Source organism: Pelodiscus sinensis, chromosome 6 (assembly GCF_049634645.1).
Source record: "Pelodiscus sinensis isolate JC-2024 chromosome 6, ASM4963464v1, whole genome shotgun sequence".
Classification (NCBI taxonomy): domain Eukaryota; kingdom Metazoa; phylum Chordata; order Testudines; family Trionychidae; genus Pelodiscus; species Pelodiscus sinensis.
In genome coordinates this window covers 23996382-24019379 of record NC_134716.1, presented here as the reverse complement: position 1 = coordinate 24019379, position 22998 = coordinate 23996382, and the positions used below count along the sequence as shown (strand labels likewise).

The window sequence follows — 22998 nt, the reverse complement described above, 5'->3', positions numbered from 1 at the left end:
ATATAATGGATCTATTCTACAAAGCTGCAGAGGATAATTAATATAGACCAGTCGGTAGCTTTAATTTTACATTTATATTCCCATAAAAGTAAAAGTGATTTTATTGTTATTGATAACTTGCAGGCTACTTGCCTTGGTAATTTTTTAAATTTAAAAACGTCTTCTCTGCAGACCCAAAGCCTTCCTCATGGGAGCTATACACACATTTATGGCAGACATGAGAGATATTGTCACTAAAAACCATTTCCAAGCTAAAAGGATTTTGAGACTAGATATTCATTAGATACATATTATGTCTGCACTCAAATTAATGCACACAACTCCTATTAGTGTCTTTAAAAAAATGCAAGTACCTGTAACCTTACACATATAAGCAACTGCATTAAACTGATTAAAAAAATATAGTGTATATAAACATGAGTAACCATTTATTATGTTTATATGCATCTACACCTGCACATATCCAAAAGCAGATTTCAGTCATATTTAATGAACAATCAAGAGTTCTTTAATGTCCCTTCATTGTAGTAGCTCCTGTCAGTACCTTAAGGACTTTTGTCCTCTGAATATAATATTTGCTAAGTATTTTAACAGCGGAGATATGAAATGAATGCACGAAAATCTAATTTGTGCCCCCTCCCTCCTTTGGTCCAAAGACGACAGCAAGCATGCATGGTTAATAAACTGGGTTGGGCAATCAGAGGGAGTCTCTTCTCTGCGTATTACGGTACAAGGGTTGGCCCTCCTCTGGTCCACCTGCCACAGGGTTTAAAGTTTCAGCCGATCGGGAAATACAATGACTTGGATCAAACGGCCTGGAGGGGAAGCCTGATTATACCAGGGAAGTGGATAAACTGTAGCTATCTTGGGAGAAGACGGAGAGAGCCCGTCGGCGCGCACATGACAGGCTGTAAGCAGCTCAGCCTGCATCCTGGAAGCCCAGGGCAGTGAGGACGCAGCAGACGCAGGGCTACATGGGGGAGGGGGGTTAGGCGCCTGCTGCATCTTGCCTTGACTCCTTCCAAAGGCCAGACCCTTATGCAATGAGCAGCTCGGCGCAATCCACCCGTTAGAGCAACACGAGGCGCAAGCACAAGGAGGGCGCGGGGCAGCCTCCCTGGGCGGATTTTTTTCTTGCTGTATTTCGTCCGAGACAGTTGCTTGCTTTGCAGCTGGTGACAGAAAAGGGGAGGAAGCGGCCGAAGCGGTTCGCAAATCCGACAGTGCGGCTGGCGAGCTGCGCCTCATGTCTCCTGCGGGTCACCTGCCCGGCTTGTCCGCCCCTCTCGGGGCTGCCGCCGGGCTCGCACAGACTCTGCTCACATGGAGAGGTCGGTGAGCCCGGGCCACTGCGGCTAGCGCCGGCTCCTCCGCTGCGCCTCGCTCGGAAAACCCTGCTGCGCACCAGCGATGGAAGACGGCCCCCTCCCAGACCTGCGCGACATCGAGCTGAAATTGGGGCGCAAAGTGCCCGAGAGCCTGGTGCGCTCGCTGCGCGGGGAGGAGCCCGCTGCCCGGGACCGGAGCGGCGGCGGCTTTTGCCCTGCTTCAGCCCCTGGGGCCTCCCGGCTGAGCAGCAGCGCCAGTGCCCTGGAGAGACTGGAAACCAAACTTCACCTCCTCAAGCAGGAGATGGTGAGTCTGGCCGGCCGCACCGTGCGCGGGAATTCTTGCTGCTCCCCCGCGCCGTGGGGAGAGGGGGCTTCCCGACTGGGAGCGCAGAGCGAGCCCTCCGCCCCGCTGTCGCAGCCTAGGGCGTCTGTCTGGCGCGGCAGGGGCAGCGCTGCTCCCCCCCGTGCCGCTCAGCCTGGACTTTGCCCGGCCACCATTCCCTTTTCGGCAGCCCCCTGCCTGTCAGAGTGCGCGCTGCGAGAGGAGGCCGCTTGGCTGCCTGCTCCTCACCCACGCACCTCTCCTGACTAGAGGGCAGAGCCGTGCGGAATCTATTCAGAGGGGGGCTCTTTGAGGGGATCAGCTCCTGGGCTCCATAATGAGCGTTGCTTCTGTGGCCACGTGGCATACGTTACAAATAAGATGCAGTGACCAACTTACAGCTAATATCCCTGCCCTGGTGGTTCTTGAATTCTTGTAAACAAATCGAATCTGGTATGATCTACTCCCCATACTTTGCTGAACTTTTCTCCCCTCTCCCTCCCTTCCAACAGTATTTCCGGGTAGGGTGAAGTGCTGCTGATCTCTAGGCCCCTATGCAATTAATTCCCATCACTGGCTCGCCCACACAAAACCGATTCTGAAAACAATCCTGTTCTGGCTAGGCCAAAGGAAAGCAGCTACATACCTCCCCCACTTCCTTTCTAGAAGCACTGCCATCTATCAGTTGAAGTCTTTGGCAAGGTCCAGCCACTCCCCATACACACTATTGCTGGTTTCCTAATCCCATGTGAACATGGCCCCTTAAAAAACCATCATGATAGATTAAAAGTGCTCCGCCCTATTAGTGTATCAAAGGATGACTTGATTGCAACCTGTAAGCACCTTTGTGCAGAACAGACTCTTCAGTCCAGCAGAAGGTATAACAAACCAGTGACTGGAAGTTGGAGCTAGTCATATTCAGAGTGGCAAAAAGGCATATATTTTAATAAGTTTGGAGTAATTAATCAATGGAACAATGTACCTAGTGGTGTGGATTCTCCAACGTTGATGATTGCTGGCTCAAGCAAGGATTTTTTCTCAAGGATATGCTCTAGGAATTATTTTGAGGAAGTTCAATGGCTTATGCCATACAGAAGGTGAGAATAGATCAGCGGTGGGAAGTGGTGCTAGCTGGGCCACAGCTTCTTGCAGCTCCCATTGGCCCTGAACCCCAAACTGTGGGCCATGAAACCTGCAAACTGCTGTAACTGCAGATGATCAGGTAAATAAAGCTCCTGGCAACCTGCCAGATGCGTCGCTAACCCTGGTGTACTGCATGCAGCCCACAGGCCCCTTATTGCCCACCCGTGGATTAGATGATTATAAAGGTCGCTTTGGTTTTAGATTTTAGGAAAAGAGCAAAAGTTTCTATAATGCATTCAAAGTACTGTAACTCTTACCTCCAAGCTGCAATCACAATTGCATAATGTCACCAAAGTGGCAGAGGGAAGATTGTTCACCTGCTAAAGAAGTTTTGCAGCTGCATGACTCTCAGGATATAAGTATTTCCTACTGTTAGCAGACAGAATGAAGAAAATTGACATCCAGTGATATTTACGTAGGTTTCACTCCTCTGAACCAGTGATACTTCAGACATCAGAAGTTATGTTAGCATATTGGTAAACATTTAAGAGAATGCCCTGAATTCTGTTTATTGTAAATCTATACAAGTACTCAATTTTAATCTGAGTAATACATTTCTAGAAGAATGTAAGATCTTTACTCCTAAAAATTGCCCTGCCTTCAGTCATTCAATTCATAAGACTAAACTTCGGAGGTCTGTTTGTTTCTAAACTAAGTGTACTGGAATATCAGTGTGCTTCCATAAAACACACCATTTATAATTTGGCAGCGTGGCTGTTTATCTGTGATGTGCCATTGGACCATGCTATATTTATGCATATTTTAATTAAACTCTATTCAAATGGACCAGCTATGTTATGCTAGGTGTTATGTACTGGTGTTTGTTTTTCATTAGAAGACCAACTCTGTTAAGCAACTGATTTTTTTTAAATGCAGGTTTCACTTAAAATAGACTGTCCCACCATGAAATTCACAATTAGCAGCATGCATTATCACGAGTAGTCAGATTCTGATCTGTTACATCAGTGTAAGGGAAGAGTAATTCAGATGTGTTAGCTGACATTAAGGGAACCTAGCTTTACAGCAGTGGTGGACAACCTGTGGCTGTCGAATCGCACTGGAGCTCCACTTACAGCCCACAGATCCCCTCCTGCTGCCCCCTCTCCCATACACCTTTTGTGCACTGGGACACCTGAGCCCTGGACTTCCTATGCCTCTCCTCTCCCCACTAGCACTTTTGGAGGAGCTGTGAATTGCCTGAATTGTGCTCTGTCTCCATCTTCCAGCTCTGGGAGGGAGGAGGAGGAGTGGGAATGGAGTGCAAATCAGGTGATTTGCGCACGCCAAAAGTTCTGGGAGAGAGGGGGAGGATCAAGTATGTGTGTGACTCTGTAGCCTCAGTGCACAAAAGGTACATGGAGGGGCAGACAGGGGGCCTCAAGTGGAATCCCAATAGGCTGCAGGCTTGCAGAGTGCTGCAGTCTATTGAGGTGAAAGACAGCCACTCATGCGGCCCATTCCTGTTTTACAGGCTTATTAAAATAGTAGTATAGCTGAACCTCTCTGGTCTGGGCCACTGAGAGCCTCGGTGGCTGGGAACGGGAGTCAGCCCCTCCGTCTGTGGCGGGCCCAGCCTGGCCGGAGCAGCACACTGTGGGCAGGGGCACTCCAGCCTTGCCAGAGCAGTCCCCACCCATGGCAACTCCCTGGCCCAACAAACTGCAGGCAGGAGCCCTCCCATAAATTTAACCAGTTAGCTGATTAGAAGCATACAAAGAGTGGAAACTTGAACACATGACCAGGGAGGAGTTTAAAGGTATAACTTGAGAATGCCGGGGGGTTATCAGGAAGGTGAAAGCGCAAATGGAATTGCGACTGGCTAAGGATGTGAAGGATAACAAGAAAGGGTTCTACAGGCATGTTAACAAGAAGAAGGTGATCAGAGAGGGTGTGCGGCCCCTAATGGATGAAGGAGGTAACCTAGTGACAGATGATGTGGGGAAAGCTGAAGTACTCAATGCTTTCTTTGCCTCTGTATTCACGGACAAGGTCGGCTCCTGGACTTCTGCGCCAAGTGACGCAAGATGGGATGAAGATGGACAGCCCATAGTGGGTAAAGAACAGGTTAGGAACTATTTAGAAAAGCTAAACGTACATAAATCCATGGGTCCGGACTTAGTGCATCCGAGAGTGCTGAGGGAGTTGGCAAATGTCATTGTGGAGCCTTTGGCTATTATCTTTGAAAAGTCGTGGAGATCGGGAGAAATCCCGGATGACTGGTAAAAGGCAAATGTAGTGCCCATCTTCAAAAAAGGGAAGAAGGATGATCCAGGGAACTATAGGCCGGTCAGTCTTACCTCGGTTCCTGGAAAAATCATGGAAGGGATCCTTAAGGAATCCATATTGAGGCACTTGGATGAGAGGAAAGTGATTAGGAATAGTCAGCATGGATTCACAAAGGGCAAGTCGTGCCTGACCAATCTGATTAGCTTCTATGATGAGGTAACTGGCTCTGTGGACATGGGGAAGTCAGCTTTTGCAAGACTTTTGATACGGTCTCCCACAATATTCTTGCCAGCAAGTTAAGGGGTTGTGGATTGGATAAATGGACGGTAAGATGGACAGAAAGATGGCTAGAAGGCCGGGCCCAGTGGGTAGTGATCAATGGCTCGATGTCAGGATGGCGGTTGGTTTCTAGCGGAGTGCCCCACGGTTCGGTTCTAGGACCGGTTTTGTTCAATATCTTTATTAATGATCTGGATGAGGGGATGGATTGCACCCTCAGCAAGTTTGCAGATGACACTAAGCTGGGGGGAGAGGTAGATACCCTTAAGGGCAGAGATAGGGTACAGAATGCCTTAGACAAATTGGAGGATTGGGCCACAAGAAATATGATGAGGTTCAACAAGGACAAGTGTAGAGTCCTGCACTTGGGACAGAAGAATCCCAAGCATAGTTACCAGCTGGGGACCAACCGGTTTAGTAGTTCTGCAGAAAAGGACCAGGGGGGTTACAGCGGATGAGAAGCTAGATATGAGTCAACAGTGTGCCCTTGTAGCCAAGAAGGCTAATGGCATATTAGGTTGCATTAAGAGGAGCATTGCCAGCAGATCCAGAGATGTCATCATTCCCCTTTATTCGGCTTTGGTGAGGCCGCATCTGGAGTATTGTGTCCAGTTCTGGGCCCCCCACTACAAAAAGGATGTGGACGCATTGGAGAGGGTCCAGCGGAGGGCAACCAAAATGATTAGGGGGCTGGAGCATATGACTTATGAGGAGAGGCTGAGGGACTTGGGTCTGTTTAGTCTGCAGAAGCGAAGAATGAGGGGGGATTTGATAGCAGCCTTCAACTTCCTGAAGGGAGGTTCCAAGGAGGATGGAGAGAGGCTGTTCTCAGTAGTGACAGATGGCAGAACAAGGAGCAATGGTCTCAAGCTGTGGTGGGAGAGGTCCAGGTTGGATATTAGGAAAAACTATTTCACTAGGAGGGTGGTGAAGCACTGGAATAGGTTACCTAGGGAAGTAGTGGAGTCTCCATCCCTAGAGGCGTTTAAGTCTCGGCTTGACAAAGCCCTGGCCGGGTTGATTTAGTTGGAATTGGTCCTGCATAGAGCATGGGGCTGGACTTGATGACCTTTTGAGGTCTCTTCCAGTTCTATGATTCAAGAAACGTGTCCACTTAAAAAAAAAATCGGAAAAGTGGACGTGCTCTTTTGTCATCCCTGTAAACCTTGTTTTACAAGGAAGAAAGGATGTGTCAAAAGAGGAGGGTTTCTCCAAAGTTTGGTGCTGCATAGACATGCTAAATTTTGGAAAAGCCTCTTTCGAAAGAAAAGCAGGAAAAGATACTTCATTCAAACCTCATTCCACAAGGAGTAATAGTTAATTCGAACTAAGGGATTTATCTCAGAATCTTGCTTCTCTGCCACGTGTAGATGTGGGCAGTTACTTCAGGCTAGTCAGTTTCCAAAATGGCAATCGGCCGGGATTATGCTAATCAAGTGCTGGATATTTAAATCCCGCACTTCATTAGCAATTTCGGTCACCCTCATTAGCCTCGCTAGTTCAAACTAGGGAGCTAGTGTAGATGTATCCTTAATTCTTTGAACATATATACACTCCATACCTTGTCTATAGTTATTACCTGGGGTTCTTCTCTTCCAGTTCCATTCTACTCTCTCCAATCCAGGGCGAAGGAACTCAACTGAAAACACTTTCACCAAAGTCTGTAATGACCATTTTCTAGCCAAAGTCAGAACCAATTTACCATCCTCATCCTCCTTGACATGTCAGCTGCCTTTGACAGCATAGGCCATTTTCCTCTTCTTGAAATGTTGGCTTTCCATGACAGTCCTTTCTTCTCCTCCAACATCTCTAATTACAGTAAACTTCTGATAATCCGGCAACTTTAGGACCCAGGGGGTGCCGGATTATCAGATATGCCAGACTATCAGAAGGGGGGGGGCTATGAGGGATCCGGAGTGGGGTGGGAGGGGATGCCACCCCAGACCCCTCATAGCCCCCCCTAACGATAGTCCAGCTCTGCCCCAGGCGTCCCTGATTCAGCTGCTGCTGGTCAGTTTCAGCAGCAGCTGAATCGGGGATGCCTGCAATAGAGCAGCTGGGGTGCTGCCGGGTTGGTCCCGCAGCGCCGAGCGGCGGCGCTGCGGCCCCAATCCAGCAGCACTCCAGCTGCTCTTGGGGACGCTTGGGACAGAGCAGCTGGGGTACTGCTCGGTTGGTCCCATAGTGCTGCCCCTCGGGGCTGCGGGACCAACCCGGCAGCACCCCAGCTGCTCTTGGGGACGCCTGGGGCAGAGCAGCTGGGGTATTGCCGGGTTGGTCCCGTAGCGCTGCCCCTCGGGGCTAGGGTACCAACCCGGCAGGACCCCAGCTGCTCTGCCCCAGGGGTCCCCGATTCAGCCGCTGATCTGTTTCAGCAGCGGCTGACTTGGGGACCCCTGGGGCAGAGCAGCTGGGGTCCTGCCGGGTTGGTCCCGCAGCACCGTCCTTTGGCGCTACGGGACCAACCCGGCGGGACCCCAGCTGCTCTGCCCCAGGGGTCCCCGATTCAGCCTGCTGGTGAAACTGACGCTGCTGGTCAGTTTCAGAAGCGGCTGAATCCCGACGCCTGGGGCAAAGCAGCTGGGGTGCTGCCGGGTTGGTCCCGTATCGCCAAAGGACGGCGCTGCGGGACCAACCCAGCAGGACCCCAGCTGCTCTGCCCCGGGGTCCCCAAGTCAGCCGCTGCTGAAACAGATCAGCAGCTGAATCGGGGACCCCTGGGGCAGAGCAGCTGGGGTCCTGCCGGGTTGGTACCCCAGCCGCGAGGGGCAGCGCTACAGGACCAACCCGGCAGCACCCCAGCTGCTCTGCTCCCGGCTTCCCCGATTCAGCTGCTGGTCAGTTTCAGCAGCAGCTGAATGGGGGAAGCCTGTCCGGCTGCCCCAGCACTTCCGGGTTCCTGATGGTGCCGGACCATCAGGAGTCCCGGAGCATTGGATGCCGGACTAATGGAGTTTTACTGTATTCCTTCAGTATTGGGGCATACTAACATGTACCAGACCATTTAGGCCCCTGTATAACGTGTTCTTTAAAGGCTCTCTGTAGTTTTGTATAAAGCATATCGAACACTAAGTTTATTCTCTCATGGTTCATTGTTCCTGGTACACATCCATCCCAAGTCAGTAGTAACCACATTTATTATAACCGAATAGATGAACAATGGTTTCTGTATTCTCCATCCTTGTCTTACCTGTGTAATCTTTGCAACTTGGCCACTGTTGACAGAGGATGCCTGTGCTGATCAGAGTTGAGGCACATTTGTGAGAGTGTGAGGAAGCTTGCATTACTGTTGTCCCTGAGTCACTGATCTAGTAATTAGAGGTCAAAGCAATTTGACTGTGAAGCGTTTTCTGTTTACAACGTTCACTAAAAGAAAAAGTATTTAGAGAACACCCATATACATATGATCTGGGAGGTAAATAGGAGGATCTGTATTTAAGAGATGAAAATGAAGGTCAGAGCCAGCCTCAGTAGCAGTATACTGCAGTAAATCACAGCCTGGATTCCTTTCCCGGCCTTAACTGCTATTGTAAGCAATTATAAATTAATGCTTTCCTCAAAAGCCTTGTTTCTCCCCCCACAATAATCACACCTAACAAGAAAAACATTATCTTAATGTGAGAAGAGTAAAATAAGCAAAGAGTTTTAGTAGAGAGCCTGTGAAAATCAACTTTCTTGTATCTTAGAAACAAAACAAAACAGACCAGACTGATGAAGAGTATTTTGCTTTGGCTGTATCTACAATATGAGCAGTAGTTATCAGTAAAAGAATGGCATCCCTTTTTAATTTTTCAAGGTAACACTACAGTAGACTCATCCTTTTTTGGAGAAGATAAGGCAGGCTAGTGATGTTTTGATTGTATATCATCTCTCCTGGCTTATTTAAAGATGGCATTTATAAGTTTAGCCCAGCCAGTCCATGAATACCTAATATGCAGTGCTTTTTGAAAGGAAAAGATATAGAAGTGGAGAGAAGGTTGTTGCCCAATAAACTATTTGGGTTATATGCAATTCCTGTCATTTGTCATCTGAAGAAGTGGGTTGTGCCCATGAAAGCTCATGATACTATTTATATATTTTGGTTAGACTCTAAGGTGCTATAGGACCATTATTGTTTTACTTACACAGCTATTCCCCTAAGATCCTCATATTAGTTACTTAACTCTTCCTGTCTTGGCCACTAGTATATTAATTACACTAAATTTAGCATGCCTTAGTCTTATACTAAGTGGAACAAAATTAGGATCTATCTAATGAGTTAAAGAAAAAAGAAGAGGAGCTTTTGAAAATTGAGCTACGGTAATATGAATTTAAACACCCCATTAGCACCTAATATAGCAAGTTTAACACCTTTACTATTGTGTTTGCTAATTATAAGTTCCACTGTCTTCAATTGAGATATGGCCCAGCATGTGTACATACTACACAGCAGCACAAAGCTAGTCTAGTGTATGAAGTGCTGATTGTCTATTAAATTGGTTATTAGAATTTTTCGGATTAAATTTGCCAGTAGATAAAATAGCCAGCTGTAGCAGACTAAAGCCTAAATTCTAAAATCTAAAGCCTGTTCATTAATTCCACCAGTGAGTGACATCAGTGCGTTATTACTAATTATTTTTATGCAGTGTTATTGTAGCCAGGTTGATCACAGGATACTAGAGAGACAATATGAGGTAATATGTTGTTTTTGGGACAGCTTGTGTTGCTGGGAGAGAGAGAGAAGCTTTTGAGCTTACACAACACTCTTCTTCAGGTCTGCAGTGTTGTAGTTTAGTTGGTTGGAGAATATTAGTTCAGAGGTAAGGTGTATGAGTCAATATCTTTTAATGGGCCAACTTCTTTAGGTGAACGAGACTCTCTCACCAACAGAAGTCAATCCAATAAATAATACTACCTCACTCAGTAATTATTTGTATTACAGGGAGATGAAATAGAAGTGAGGTAACTTGCCCAAAGTCACACAGTAGGTCACTGACAGAGTCTGTTGGACTCTGGATTCCCAGAACAGCACCTTATATACTAGCTCATAATGCCTCCCTTGTTTCTGGCTCTTCTTTGCCCACAGGAATGTAGCTGTGATGAAGGGCTTGTAGTCTTGAGGTGGAAGTATGTAGGTTGGGGGAACAGGTAAAGACATTCTCATATCTCACAAGGATGCACAGAATACTCCATGGGGAAAATATTATTTCATATGTACCCATACACACATGCACATCCTGCTGGTTGTACCACAGTCAAGTTCCTTACCCCCTGCCCTTTGTAAGACTATTGTTCCCTCCAATATTCTTTTAAAGAACAAGATGCTCTCAAGTATTCCTTAAATCCACTTGTGTACCTAAACCTCTCAGCCTTCTTCCAGCCCTTAGACCAATTGTTCTCAGAACCTCTGCCTTAGCCAATAGCATCAATATGAAAAAAGATGAGGTAGAAATGCTTCTCAATATTGATATTTAAATAAGTACATCAAACACTTCAACATGCTTTGAATTCTGGTTGTACTTCCGAAGAAAGTAGCTTATGAACTGGATTGGAGATTCCCAAAACATTTAATGTTTGAAACAATCTACATATATTAAGATGTGACTTTTCCATGATAACTTTTGACTGTGTGGAGGAAATATTTTGGCATCAGAGCTGTTGTAAACCCTAATTACTATCAGTCCCATGGTGATTCAAAGGAATGTTATGCTGTGCACAAAATGTATTATCCTCAGATCTCCAAAGCTTATGCATGAATCCCAAAGGCTTTTAGCAAATCCCATACGAGGTCATACAAGAAATAGACTTTCAGTTTGTTGAGCAAATTTGCCTACAGTGTAAATGCAGAAATTGATCAGGATAGCTATGACTGACACAGCTGGGTTAAAAAGGATTCCTTGCAGTGATCCTGAAACTAAAAAATATATAATAAATATGATGGGCTGAAGGCCTGAGCTACGTCTCTAATTTATTTGAAAATAAAGTAATTTAGAAAGATAGGAAATGAGGAAGTGTTTTTCCAACCCTTACTCAATTAGTTAGTTTCTAGACTCTTCAGCTTTTACCTGGTTAGGGTTAGAGCACTCCCTTAATCATTATGGGAGTGATCATTAGTCACATAAGTAGCTCCCTATCACCTAAAGGAAGGAGACAAGAATATCCATCTGTTCTGTGGCAAGTGGTATAATAGAAGGAATGTGGTATTCCAAGAGTAAAGAAGGCAGAAGGGCTGAGGCAGAGATGGTAACATGTATTTAGGTACATCATTTCCAGCTTCAAGCTAGCTCAGCTGCATATTGGTGGGTGAAGCCAAAACTCCACTTATGTTTCAACTCCCCACATACCTGTGGACTTAAATATGTGGATCCTATGCTCTGAATCATGCCTCAGTTTGAATTAATAGTAACTTTATATTTAATGGCTTTTTTATTAAGACCTCTAGAGTCTTTTGGTTATTACAATGTAAGTAGACTAAAGGCACCCCAGCTCAGCAGCTCTCTGTCCAGCAGAGTTTAAGTGTTATTTTTGTTGTTGTTTAATATTTAAGTCTTGCATGAAATTTAAAAAATAGGCTATGCTAGAATCTTCTACCCTGCCTATTTTTGAGTTTTATGAGTAAAAAGTTTTTGCTTAGAACATATAGGAAAATTGTTGAGATCTTTGTTTTTCCCCTGAAGCTCAAGGCAGGGGTGGGAAATAATTTTTGATGGGGGGGAGCACTCCAAAATTTTGGAAAGTGGCCAAGGGCCACATTTCCCTCTGGAAGGGGTGTGGGTTTGGGACTGTTTGGATCCAGAAGAGGGATTGGAGTAGGGGATTGGGGTGCAGAAGAGGGTGTGGGGTCTGAGAGGAAGTTTAGGTGAAGTAGGGAATTGTTACTTGGGGCAGAGGATTGGGGTGCAGGAGGGAGTAGGGGTGCAGGAATGGATTTTGACAGAGGGGGCATAGCGGGGGTGGGTGCAGAGTTTGGGAGGAATTGTGATCTGGGGCAGTATGCAGAGGATTTGAGTGGTGACCTGGGGTAGGGAGTTAGGAAGTGGGAGGGGCTGGATGGCAAGAGGCAGGGGCTGAGGTGCTAGAGGCAGGCTCTCACCAGGAGTCACTTACTTTAGTCAGGATCAGTATGCAGGAGACTGGATTTCTCAGGGTCCAGCTGGTTTGGAGCATTGCTTACAGACACTTGCACATAGGAAGTGGTGCAAACACTTCCTATGCTGATGGTAGGATTCGTCCCATTGATTTAGAAAGTACACAAGAATCAGATAGTGTAACTATATCAAATTAATTTATAGTTCCATTAACAGGGATATTAAATATCAACTTCATACCAATTGTTCTGTCTCACTGATAAAAGTTGGTCCAATAAAAGGTATTTCCTCACTACCTTCTCTAACTGAATTCATGACTAAACTAAAAAATTGAGTATTGAGGGTGAGTCATTTTTAACTTAATCCTGCATAGTCTCTAGTACCAATCTGCATCAGTGTATATATACTCACACCCAAAAATTCCAATATAATGAATAGATAATGAATGCTCTAGTCTTCTTTATTAATAGTAATGAATGGACATTTTCAAAAAAAATTAAATTTTGGCCCCAAAATGGGAGAAGGAAATCACAAATGGAAAGAGAAATTGTGAATGCTTTTCATTTAAATCTAGTTACTGTTATCAGTGGGCTAACTCTGATGTCTTTCTGAGTCCTTACTCCAACAAAACTCCTGGGCTGCGTCTAGACTGGCATGATTTTCCGCAAATGCTTTTAACGGAAACGTTTTTCCATTAAAAGCATTTGCGGAAAAGAGCGTCTAGATTTGCACGGACGCTTTTCCGCAAAAGCACTTTTTGCAGAAAAGCATCTGTGCCAATCTAGACGTGCTTTTGCACAAGAAAGCCCCGATCGCCATTTTCACCATCGGGGCTTTTTTGCGCAAAACAGTTTTCAGCTGTCTACACTGGCCCTTTTGCGCAAAAGCATTTCTGGAAAAGGGTTTTTGCCCGAACGGGAACGTCAAAGCATTTGCGCAAGAAGCACTGATTTTGGACAATAGAGTGTCAGTGCTTTTGCGCAAAATCAAGCGGCCAGTGTAGACAGCTGGCAAGTTCTTCCACAAAAGCAGTCGCTTTTGCGGAAGAACTTGCCAGTCTAGATGGAGCCCTGTTGTTGTAAGTGAATATTTTGCCTGAATAAGGACAAAATAATTTGATCTGTCATTATTATGTTTACATATATTTTTTTAAAGTGCACAAGCCTGGAAACAATTTTTATTAGCAGTAGCTTGCTAAAAAGTTCTGGAGAGTTTGTTGTTGTTGTTGTTGTTTTGTATGATAAAAAACATAACACAGTTGTATGATAAAAAAAATCCATTCCTGCATTTTGATTGCTGGGATGAGACTTCATCAGTAGTGTATCATGACTGGAAAAACCAGCAATGTAAGAAGAGGGGAGAAAGTCATGCATTTTTATGTAAACAGCATTAGAATCTGCATCAGTTTGCTAGCTGCTCGGAAAACAAACAAAAGTGAATAGTAAAGTGCACTCTGGGAAGAGAATAGCAAATTAACAAATACATTTGTAAGATAGCCTAGTGGAGGCCTATTTACAACCCCCATCTGAATTTCTGTATCTAGCGTGATTGTTTCTCTCTTGTAATTACTGTTACTAATGAAGTCCACCATCTCCATAAAATGAAGCAAAACGATGTGTGTGTTTACAGCAATGTGTTAGTGATGACTGAGGAATGATGACAGGTGCTTTTTTACAGTTTGGGATTATGGAAGGAACAAATCCAGCGACTCTCTCTATGGTGTCAGAGGTCTTCCTAATAACCACATCTGTATGGTTCAGCTACAAAGGAAGAGGGTGCACAGTCCACAGGCTCTCCCTGGATAGTAGCGCAAAATGGGCACGTGGAATTGACGCTGGAGTGAGACCAGAAGTATTGCTGCAAGAATCCTCCAGTCTTCCTAATTCTTGGCAAGGGGTGAATTGCACATGCAGAGCCACTGGAATGAAGCAGCCTCCATATAGTGACTGTGGAGCTTGCTCCTTGACCTAGAATCATAGAATCATAGAACCATAGAGCTGGAAGAGACCTCAGAAGGTCTTCAAGTCCAGCCCACTGCTCTAGGCAGGACAAATTCCAACTAAATCAACCCAGCCAGGGCTTTGTCAAGCCGAAACTTAAACACCTCTTGGGATGGGGTCTCCACTACTTCCCTAGGTAACCCATTCCAGTTCTTCACCACTCTCCTAGTGAAATAGTTTTTCCTAATATCCAACCTGGACCTCTCCCACCACAGCTTGAGACCATTGCTCCTTGTTCTGCCATCTGTCACTACTGAGAAAAGCCTTTCTCCAGCCTCTTTGGAACCTCCCTTCAGGAAGTTGAAGGCTGCTATCAAATCCCCCCCTCACTCTTCGCTTGTGCAGACTAAACAGACCCGACTCCCTCGGCATCTCCTCATAAGTCATATGCTCCAGCCCCCTAATCATTTTGGTTGCCCTCCGCTGGACCCTCTCCAATGCATCCACATCCTTTTTGTAGTGGGGGCCCCAGAATTGGACACAATACTCCAGATGTGGCCTCACCAGAGCCGAATAATCACTTCTCTGGATCTGCTGCCAATGCTCCTCCTAATGCACCCTAATATGCCATTAGCCTTCTTGGCTCCAAGGGCACACTGCTGACTCATATCCAGCTTCTCATCCACTGTAACCCCCCTGGTCCTTTTCTGCAAAACTACTACTTAAATGGTTGGTCCCCAGACTGTAACAATGCTTGGGATTCTTCTGTCCCAAGTGCAGGATTCTGCACTTGTCCTTGTTGAACCTCATCAGATTTCTTGTGGCCCAATCCTCCAATTTGTCTAAGTCACTCTGGACCCTATCTCTGCCCTCAAGCATATCTACCTCTCCCCCTAGCTTAGTGTCATCCGCAAACTTGCTGAGGGTGCAATCCATCCCCTCATCCAGATCATTAATAAAGATATTGAAAAAAACCGATCCTAGAACCGAACCTTGGGGCACTCCTCTAGAAACTGACTGCCATCCTGACACCGAGCCATTGATCACTACCCGCTGGGCCCGGCCTTCTAGCCATCTTTGTATCCATCTTACCGTCCATTTATCCAATCCACATTCCCTTAACTTGCTGGTAAGAATATTGTGGGAGCCCGTATCAAAAGCCTTGCTAAAGTCAAGGTATATCACATCCACTGACTTTCTCACGTCCACAGAGCCAGTTACCTCATCTTAGAAGCTAATCAGATTGGTCAGGCACGACTTGCCCTTTGTGAATCCATGCTGACTATTCCTAATCACTTTCCTCTCTTCCAAGTGCCTCAAAATGGATTCCTTAAGGATCCCTTCCATGATTTTTCCAGGAACCGAGGTAAGACTGACCGGCCTATAGTTCCCTGGATCATCCTTCTTCCCTTTTTTGAAGATGAGCACTACATTTGCCTTTTTCCAGTCATCCGGGATCTCTCCTGATCTCCACAACTTTTCAAAGATAATGGCGAAAGGTTCCTCAATGACATTTGCCAACTCCCTCAGTACCCTCGGATGCATTAAGTCCAGATCCATGGATTTGTGTACATTTAGCTTTTCTAAATAGTTCCTAACCTTTTCTTTACCCACCAAGGGCTGTCCATCTTCATCCCATCTTGCTTCACTTAGAGCATTAGTCCTGGAATCGACCTTGTCCATGAATACACAGGCAAAGAAAGCACTGAGGGTATGTCTACACTACCACCCTAGTTCGAACTAGGGTGGTAATGTAGGCAACCGGAGTTGCAAATGAAGCCCGGGATTTGAATTTCCCGGGCTTCATTTGCATCTTGCCATGCTCCGCCATTTTTAAATGTCCGTTAGTGCGGACTCCGTGCCGCGCGGCTACACGCGGCACGGACTAGGTAGTTCGGACTAGGCTTCCTATTCCGAACTACTGTTACTCCTCGTTTGGTGAGGAGTAACGGTAGTTCGGAAAAGGAAGCCTAGTCCGAACTACCTAGTCCGTGCCGCGTGTAGCCGCGCAGCACGGAGTCCGCACTAGCGGACATTTAAAAATGGCGGCGCCCGGCAAGATGCAAATGAAGCCTGGGAAATTCAAATCCCGGGCTTCATTTGCAACTCCAGTTGCCTACATTACCACCCTAGTTCGGACTAGGGTGGTAGTGTAGACATACCCTGAGTGCTTCAGCTCTCCACATATCATCTGTCACTAGGTTACCTCCTTCATCCATTAAGGGCCCCACACTCTCTCTGATCACCTTCTTCTTAAAACATGCCTGTAGAAACATTTCTTGGTATCCTTCACATCCTTTGCCAGTCACAATTCCAATTGCTCTTTTGCTTTCCTGATAACCCCCTGGCATTCTTGAGCTATACATTTAAACCCCTCCCTGGTCATTTGTCCAAGTTTCCACTTTTTGTAAGCTTCCTTTTTGTGCTTAAGTTCACCAAGGATTTCCCCTGTAAGCCAATCCGGCCTCCTACTATGTTTGCCTCTCTTGCTACGCATCGGGATGGTTTCTTTCTGTGCCTTCAATAAGGCTTCTTTAAAATACTGCCAGCTGTCCTGGACTCCTTTCCCCTTCATGTTATCATCCCAGGGGATTCTGCTCATCAGGTCTCTGAGGGAGTCAAAATCTGCTTTTCTGACGTTCAAGGTGTGTATTTTACTGCTCTCTTTTCTTCCTTTGGTCAGGATCCTGAAATCTACCATCACATGATCACTGCTTCCGAGGTTGTCACCCACCTCTACATCCCCTATTAGTTCCTCCCTGTTTGTGAGCAGAATTCAAGCTTTCAGTGGAAATATTTAGCACACAACATTGTATTTGGTATGAATCTCCAGAATTGGCACTATGGATATGTCTACACCGGGGACTAGTGACACTCCACTTCTTGCAAAATAACAAGGCGCACATCCACACTACTAAGCCTGTTATTTCGAAATAAGAGGCTTGCTATTTAAAAATAATTATCGGTACTCCTGTTTGTGAAGAGGAATAAGCTTATCTCGAAATAGTTATTTCGGGAGTTGTTATTTTGAAATAACCTCTTTCGAAATAACCTGGTAGCATAGATATAGCCCATCTTAAGCAAAAGAGAAATTGTAAGGAATCTAGAATGAAAAGGGAAGGCTTTTGTTTGTTTGTTTATTGGCAAGAAAAGAGAATAATGTGTGCATGTAAATAATGCACAACTTCACACCCTTTTTTTAATCAAATCTTGAAGGAGTTGTCCATGTTTTCTCAGTGCTTAGCTATAAAAGCAGTTTACTAGTCCCTGGAACAGACACAGCTGCTACCTCAGTATCCCTCCCACTCCTCAGCCATCCCTGTCAACAGTGACCTTTACTGACTAGTACAGTGTTTGGAGATTCAGCTCTTCAACTGAATGCAGCAAGAGTCTTAGAGCAAAACTAAAAATCCAAACAGAAATCATCCATTCCTCCATGCTTTGTCACAGTCTTTCCCCCACTGAAATCTGCCCTGATTTCCACCCTGGTGACTGGGTTGATGGACAGGTTTCTAGTTGCCTATTGAAAAGCCTCAGCCTGGTTTCTTTAAATATGGCATCCATTGGGCCCCCAACCTCCAAAACTATACTGTATTGCTCCAGATCTTTTCCCTTTTGTTTCATCCCTTCCCAGGTCTCTGTGTACTGACGAGTTTTCTCCATGGCTTTCCTTGGCTTAGTGCTTTCCTACCTGCCTTGATCAGGTCTGAGTCCCTCAGTTTCCCTGTCAAGCATCTGCCCTCCCTCCGATCTGACGAAATGTTCCCTCATATATACTACTTCCAATTCCATTATGTTTTGCAGCCCAGCTTGTGATTTCAGAACATCCTTCACAGCACTATATCTCCACGATTTCGATGTTCCATGCTGAACCAGAACCACGCCATGCTTGCTTTGTGGCCTTTAATAAAGCAGGGTATGCTACTTGGAGTAAGGGAATGGTTTGGGCAAGCTGGCCGTGGTGTATTCCAGATAAAGTGTCATGCTGCTTGGTTAGTGGAAGCAATCAGAGACTATAGAAAAGTTGATACTTTTATCCTCACCAAACGAGGAGTAACAGTAGTTCGGAATAGGAAGCCTAGTCCGAACTACCTAGTCCGTGCCGCAAACTATAGCAAACTATATCTGGATCTTTGCTGCTAGTCTCCTAGGAGATGTCATTGGCTATGTGTGTTTGTTTTTTTAATTTGTGCTTGGAACAATGATTGTGATGGAGTTTCACAGATGTAGAGTTTGCCTAGAAAGTTATGCTTTGGTGTCCTCTAGAATGGATTACTTTACTGAGCTTTGTGAGATTATGCATGAAGAGCACCCAAAAACTACAGCTTGGGTAGAGTGCAGCAGCTTACCTGGTTAGTGGTATGTGGTCAAAGGCAGCATTTTGCAACAGCAGATCATAGAATCATAGGGTTGGCAGAGACCTCAGGAGATCATTGAGTCCAATCCCCTTTTCAAAGAAGGACCAACCTCAGCAAAATTACACTAGCTTTCTGTTTGCTTCTGAATGCAATTCAAAGTGAGGCCATAGACCTAAGTACTCATATGTGATTTGACTGCTGGCTGTTTAGTGGTTGGTGTTCAGCTAAATCAGCTGAAGTGCTTGAGCTTGCTATCTGCAGATTTAAACACCTGAAAGCTACTGACAGGACATTCTCAATGGAAAGCCTTCAGATCAGAAAATTCACTTCCCCATTGTGTCTGGAAGGACCCAAGTATACTAATACTCCTGGCATTTCAGTGACAAAAGCTTATATTATTGAGCCTTGATGCCATCTGATGGGCAGGGATGCGGGAGAAGTGAAACTGTGTGTTGCTGCTGAGCCAGATGTCTGGAACATATTATAATGACTCTATCCTGTACCATCTGCTGTAACACTTGCTGACTCTAGCAGCCATTTCTTGCCACTGGCTGTTGACCTTATTGTTTGCACTTGTATAATCATATCTGCCAACATATTTGGGCCACATCATGGGCTTTCTGAATATTTTGTTTCACCTCCATGTGTTGAGACATATTTGTAACATCAAAAGTTGTTATTTATAAACAGCAGCATATGCTTACTTAAAGGGATTTTGAAAAATCTAGGCTACCATAAGTCAGGACAGCTCTGAAGCTTTCCACTTCTGTCACCTCCATATACTACTGTTGCCCTAGAACAATTTTTTTTAAAGAAACATTTGAATCTCATCTAATGCAGTGGTCCTTCTAGTGCCATATGCTAGGCATCTGCCTTTCTCACACCTAATTCTGTGGTCTTGCAGTATTTCAAATGATCAATTTGCCTTCAGTGTATGGTAATTTCTGTGTGTGTTCAACCTTTTACACAGGACTTAATTTTCACTATTGAAGAATCCATGAAAAATAGCTCCAAGTACCCGACTCTTAGGCTGTGTAGACAGCGCCAATGCTGAAGTAAGCTATTTCGACTTAAGCTACGCTATTGACGTAGTTGAAATTGTGTAGCTTAATTTTTCTTAAGCCCTGCCGTGTTGATGTACCCATAGTGGCTTACATTGCTCACTGTTAAGCTCTTGAACCGAAGATGAATATGCCAGTCTGATACATTATAACTACCAGAGATATAAAGAGGGTTTTTTCTCTGTTCTTTCTTCCTTTTGCACAATAAAATATTGTCAGAATTTTTGGGTGTGTGTGAATGTTTTGGTTGTCACATGTAACTTCAAGATAGAGAACACTGTTTGAGAGGAATGGCATAGAATTATTTTTCTTAGTACTATAACAGGCTCATGTTGTGAGGAGCACAAATATTGCTAAACATTTGGCAAAAAGAACAGCAGATGGTAGTAAAATAACCCAAATAAAGTTCAGTGTAAGGGAGAAGAGACCTTGAGAAACTAGCATGATTCCAGCACAACTTGACTGTGGGTGGTTCTGATCTAATGAATCTGAAATGGATCATTTAGTGAACAAAATTTTACATTTGTTTGTGTTTCTGTAGTTTAATAGGATAACTTTAAACTATTAATCTCACCTTTGTACCAAAAACATGAGTAATTAAGCTAGTAAAATATTCATGCTTAAAACAATTTTGCAGACATCCAAAAATGGTTTGGGAACTGTTTTGTGGGATGATTTGGACACTTAAGAGCATTTCATTGAGAAGTTGCTCTGCCTGCTTAGTGTATAAGTAGTCACTCTGACTTACCATGCACACTTCCTCATTAAAAATGACAGGTGGTTGATTCTGTGCCATTTTCAGGTGCTCTGTTTTCCTACTCTGCCTTTCAGTGGATTTGTGCTTACAGTTAAAAAAAGAACTTTCTCAAACTGAAGCTGTCCCTCTCTCCTGTTTAAAGGCCACTCTCATTATGTTGCTACAAAATGTAACAAAAGTCCTAAGGAAACATCTGTTGTGAGGTTTGAATGCATAGTTTCTCTAGCACTGCAGCACGCTGAAAAGAGATCATGGCAAGGCTGTTTAAACCAGCAAGGTCAAGGGCTCAGACAGCAACTGTGAAGGCTTACTAACTGCTCATTTTAAAAGAGCTGACAACAATATATGTTGGGTAACATCAACTTAGTACTGATAACAATATATGTTGGGAAAATCAACTAAAAATATTTTGGGTATTTTGGAGGATTGAAAGAAAAGTGGTATTAAAAGGCAAGAAATGGAAGCTGCTAACTCACTTTTTTTCTCTCAGTGTTTTCTTAAGTTATTTTTTCACCACAATCACTCTTGCTAAGTGAAAAGAAAGTAATAAAAATGCAAGGATTATGCACTTCTCTTATTTGCCAGAATAGTTTAAATATGAGTCATTATAAATGTGACTTAAATATAGAATGACCAAGAGACTGGCAGTTCCCACTCCTACCTGTCTTTCACTAAAATGTAATTCACATGAACTACAGCCTTCAGATAATGTGCTAAAGTGCATTCATTGTAAATCTAAAAACCCTTCAAGGTGAATGGGAAATAAAAATACTATTAACCACGCAACATAGCATAGATCAGGTCAGAAGCCAAGAAGAAAGAAATGCAAAATGGTATAGAAATTAGTTATCTAAAGCACTACTAATTTAAGTTTATGGGGATAAGAGTGATTTTCACAGGGATAGGAGTCAGGAAGCATTCTGTTTGTAGCTCTGGCAGAGAATTCCTGTGTGGTCTTAGGAAGATCACACATGGGAGATTTTCAAACTTAAGGGTAAGAAGTTAGGCACCTAAATTTGTATATTGGAACCTAAATAAATGGGCTGATACTTTTAAAAAGGAATGTGCTCCTGAAAATCTAGACCCCTGATTTTGGTGCATGAGTATGAATTTAGGCACATAAATTAAGACTGAGACCTCAATTCAGCAAGATCTCATTCAGGTTAATGAGACCACTGATGTGCTCAAGTGGTCTGGAATTCCAGGGGCTCCTATGAAAATCAAGTTGCTCATATACTTGGGACCCTAACATAAGGGACTAACTTTCAAATTTCCATGCTTAAACATCTCCATGTCTCCTTTTTATAAGTAATAAAAGGTGTAATAAAATTTCTCTGCCACACACAGGTGTTGTAAGGCTAAATTATTTTAAGTTATTGACATAGTTTCAGGTCATCAGATGTAATGTAGAATATAAATGCAAGGCGATATTAACAGCAGCACTCTTGTGTTCTGTTGGGCAAAACAGACTCTACTACTTATACTACATTGTGAGATATTAGTTTAGAATAATGGTTGTATCACAATAGTTTAAAGGTCCTAAGCCATAAGCTTTACAGGATGTGGTGGCTGTGTTTATAAAGCACTTACCATTGTGGGAAACCTCTCCTGATAAAAGCATCTGAAGTATTGTAGAATAAATATTAAGCTATAGCTCATAAGAGTCCATTCATCTACAAGTACAGGATCTGGTACCCTGCTTGTGATTGTCACTTTGTAAATGAAGAATGCTGGTTTCCTGGCTAAATTCATCACTGTTATAAATACACGTAACTCTAGTGACTGCAAAAGAATTATGGTCATGTACATTGGGTCCGAGTATGAGTTTATTCATTTCTTTAGAGTTTGATTTGTGATGTACATAGTCTGCCAAAGACTGCAATTGATGGACTTGATTGCTTTCAGCTGGTTAGTCTACATGCTTTTGAATAGCGTGGCACTGTCTACATATTGCTTATATATAGGTGATTTCTTCCATTCCCCAGAAGAGAAAACAAATTAATGAATTCACTGAACTACACTCAGTTAATACCATGTGAGAATTTTTGTAATGAGAAAATTAATACAAAAAAAGAATATGCTTAATTGCTTTGCTAGGAAATGGGAAAGACTCATAAAACTCATAAGAAGGTAACTTTTTATGTGGATTTATTGTTAAAACATTTTTTTTAAGGCTTGGCAGATATATTGAGATTAAATCCCAAGGAAAGCAAGACTAAACCTGTAGAAAAAATAAAGGGAGTGGTATCCATAGTTGGTGCCAAAAAATTGTTCAATATGGATAAGAGAGGAAATAGAACAATTAGGGCAAGAAAGTTGAGATTCACATATTTTATACACTTCATGAAAGGAAACATGAAAGAAATACTACAGTAACTAATAGCTGACGACAGGCATGTCCTGGCAAGAGTCGAAGACAAGGGAAGCGGAAGGTGACCAGTCCCCCTCCCAATATGGCATCAAACTGCTAGTAGTAGCTGCAGGTGCATGGTGCCGCCCCAGAATGGGAAATTT

General features: G+C 44.1%; 1 protein-coding gene across 1 annotated transcript in view; it reads left to right on the top strand.

The window, feature by feature from the left end:
• The first annotated feature begins 704 nt into the window (after positions 1–704).
• Positions 705–22998, top strand: part of LURAP1L (leucine rich adaptor protein 1 like) — a 31817-nt gene continuing 9523 nt past the window's right edge. Inside the window, exon 1 of the mRNA XM_006117845.4 lies at positions 705–1635. Within this exon, the coding sequence (XP_006117907.2) occupies positions 1411–1635 (225 nt within the window). The 5' untranslated portion in view covers positions 705–1410. The remainder of the gene's footprint in view (positions 1636–22998) is intronic.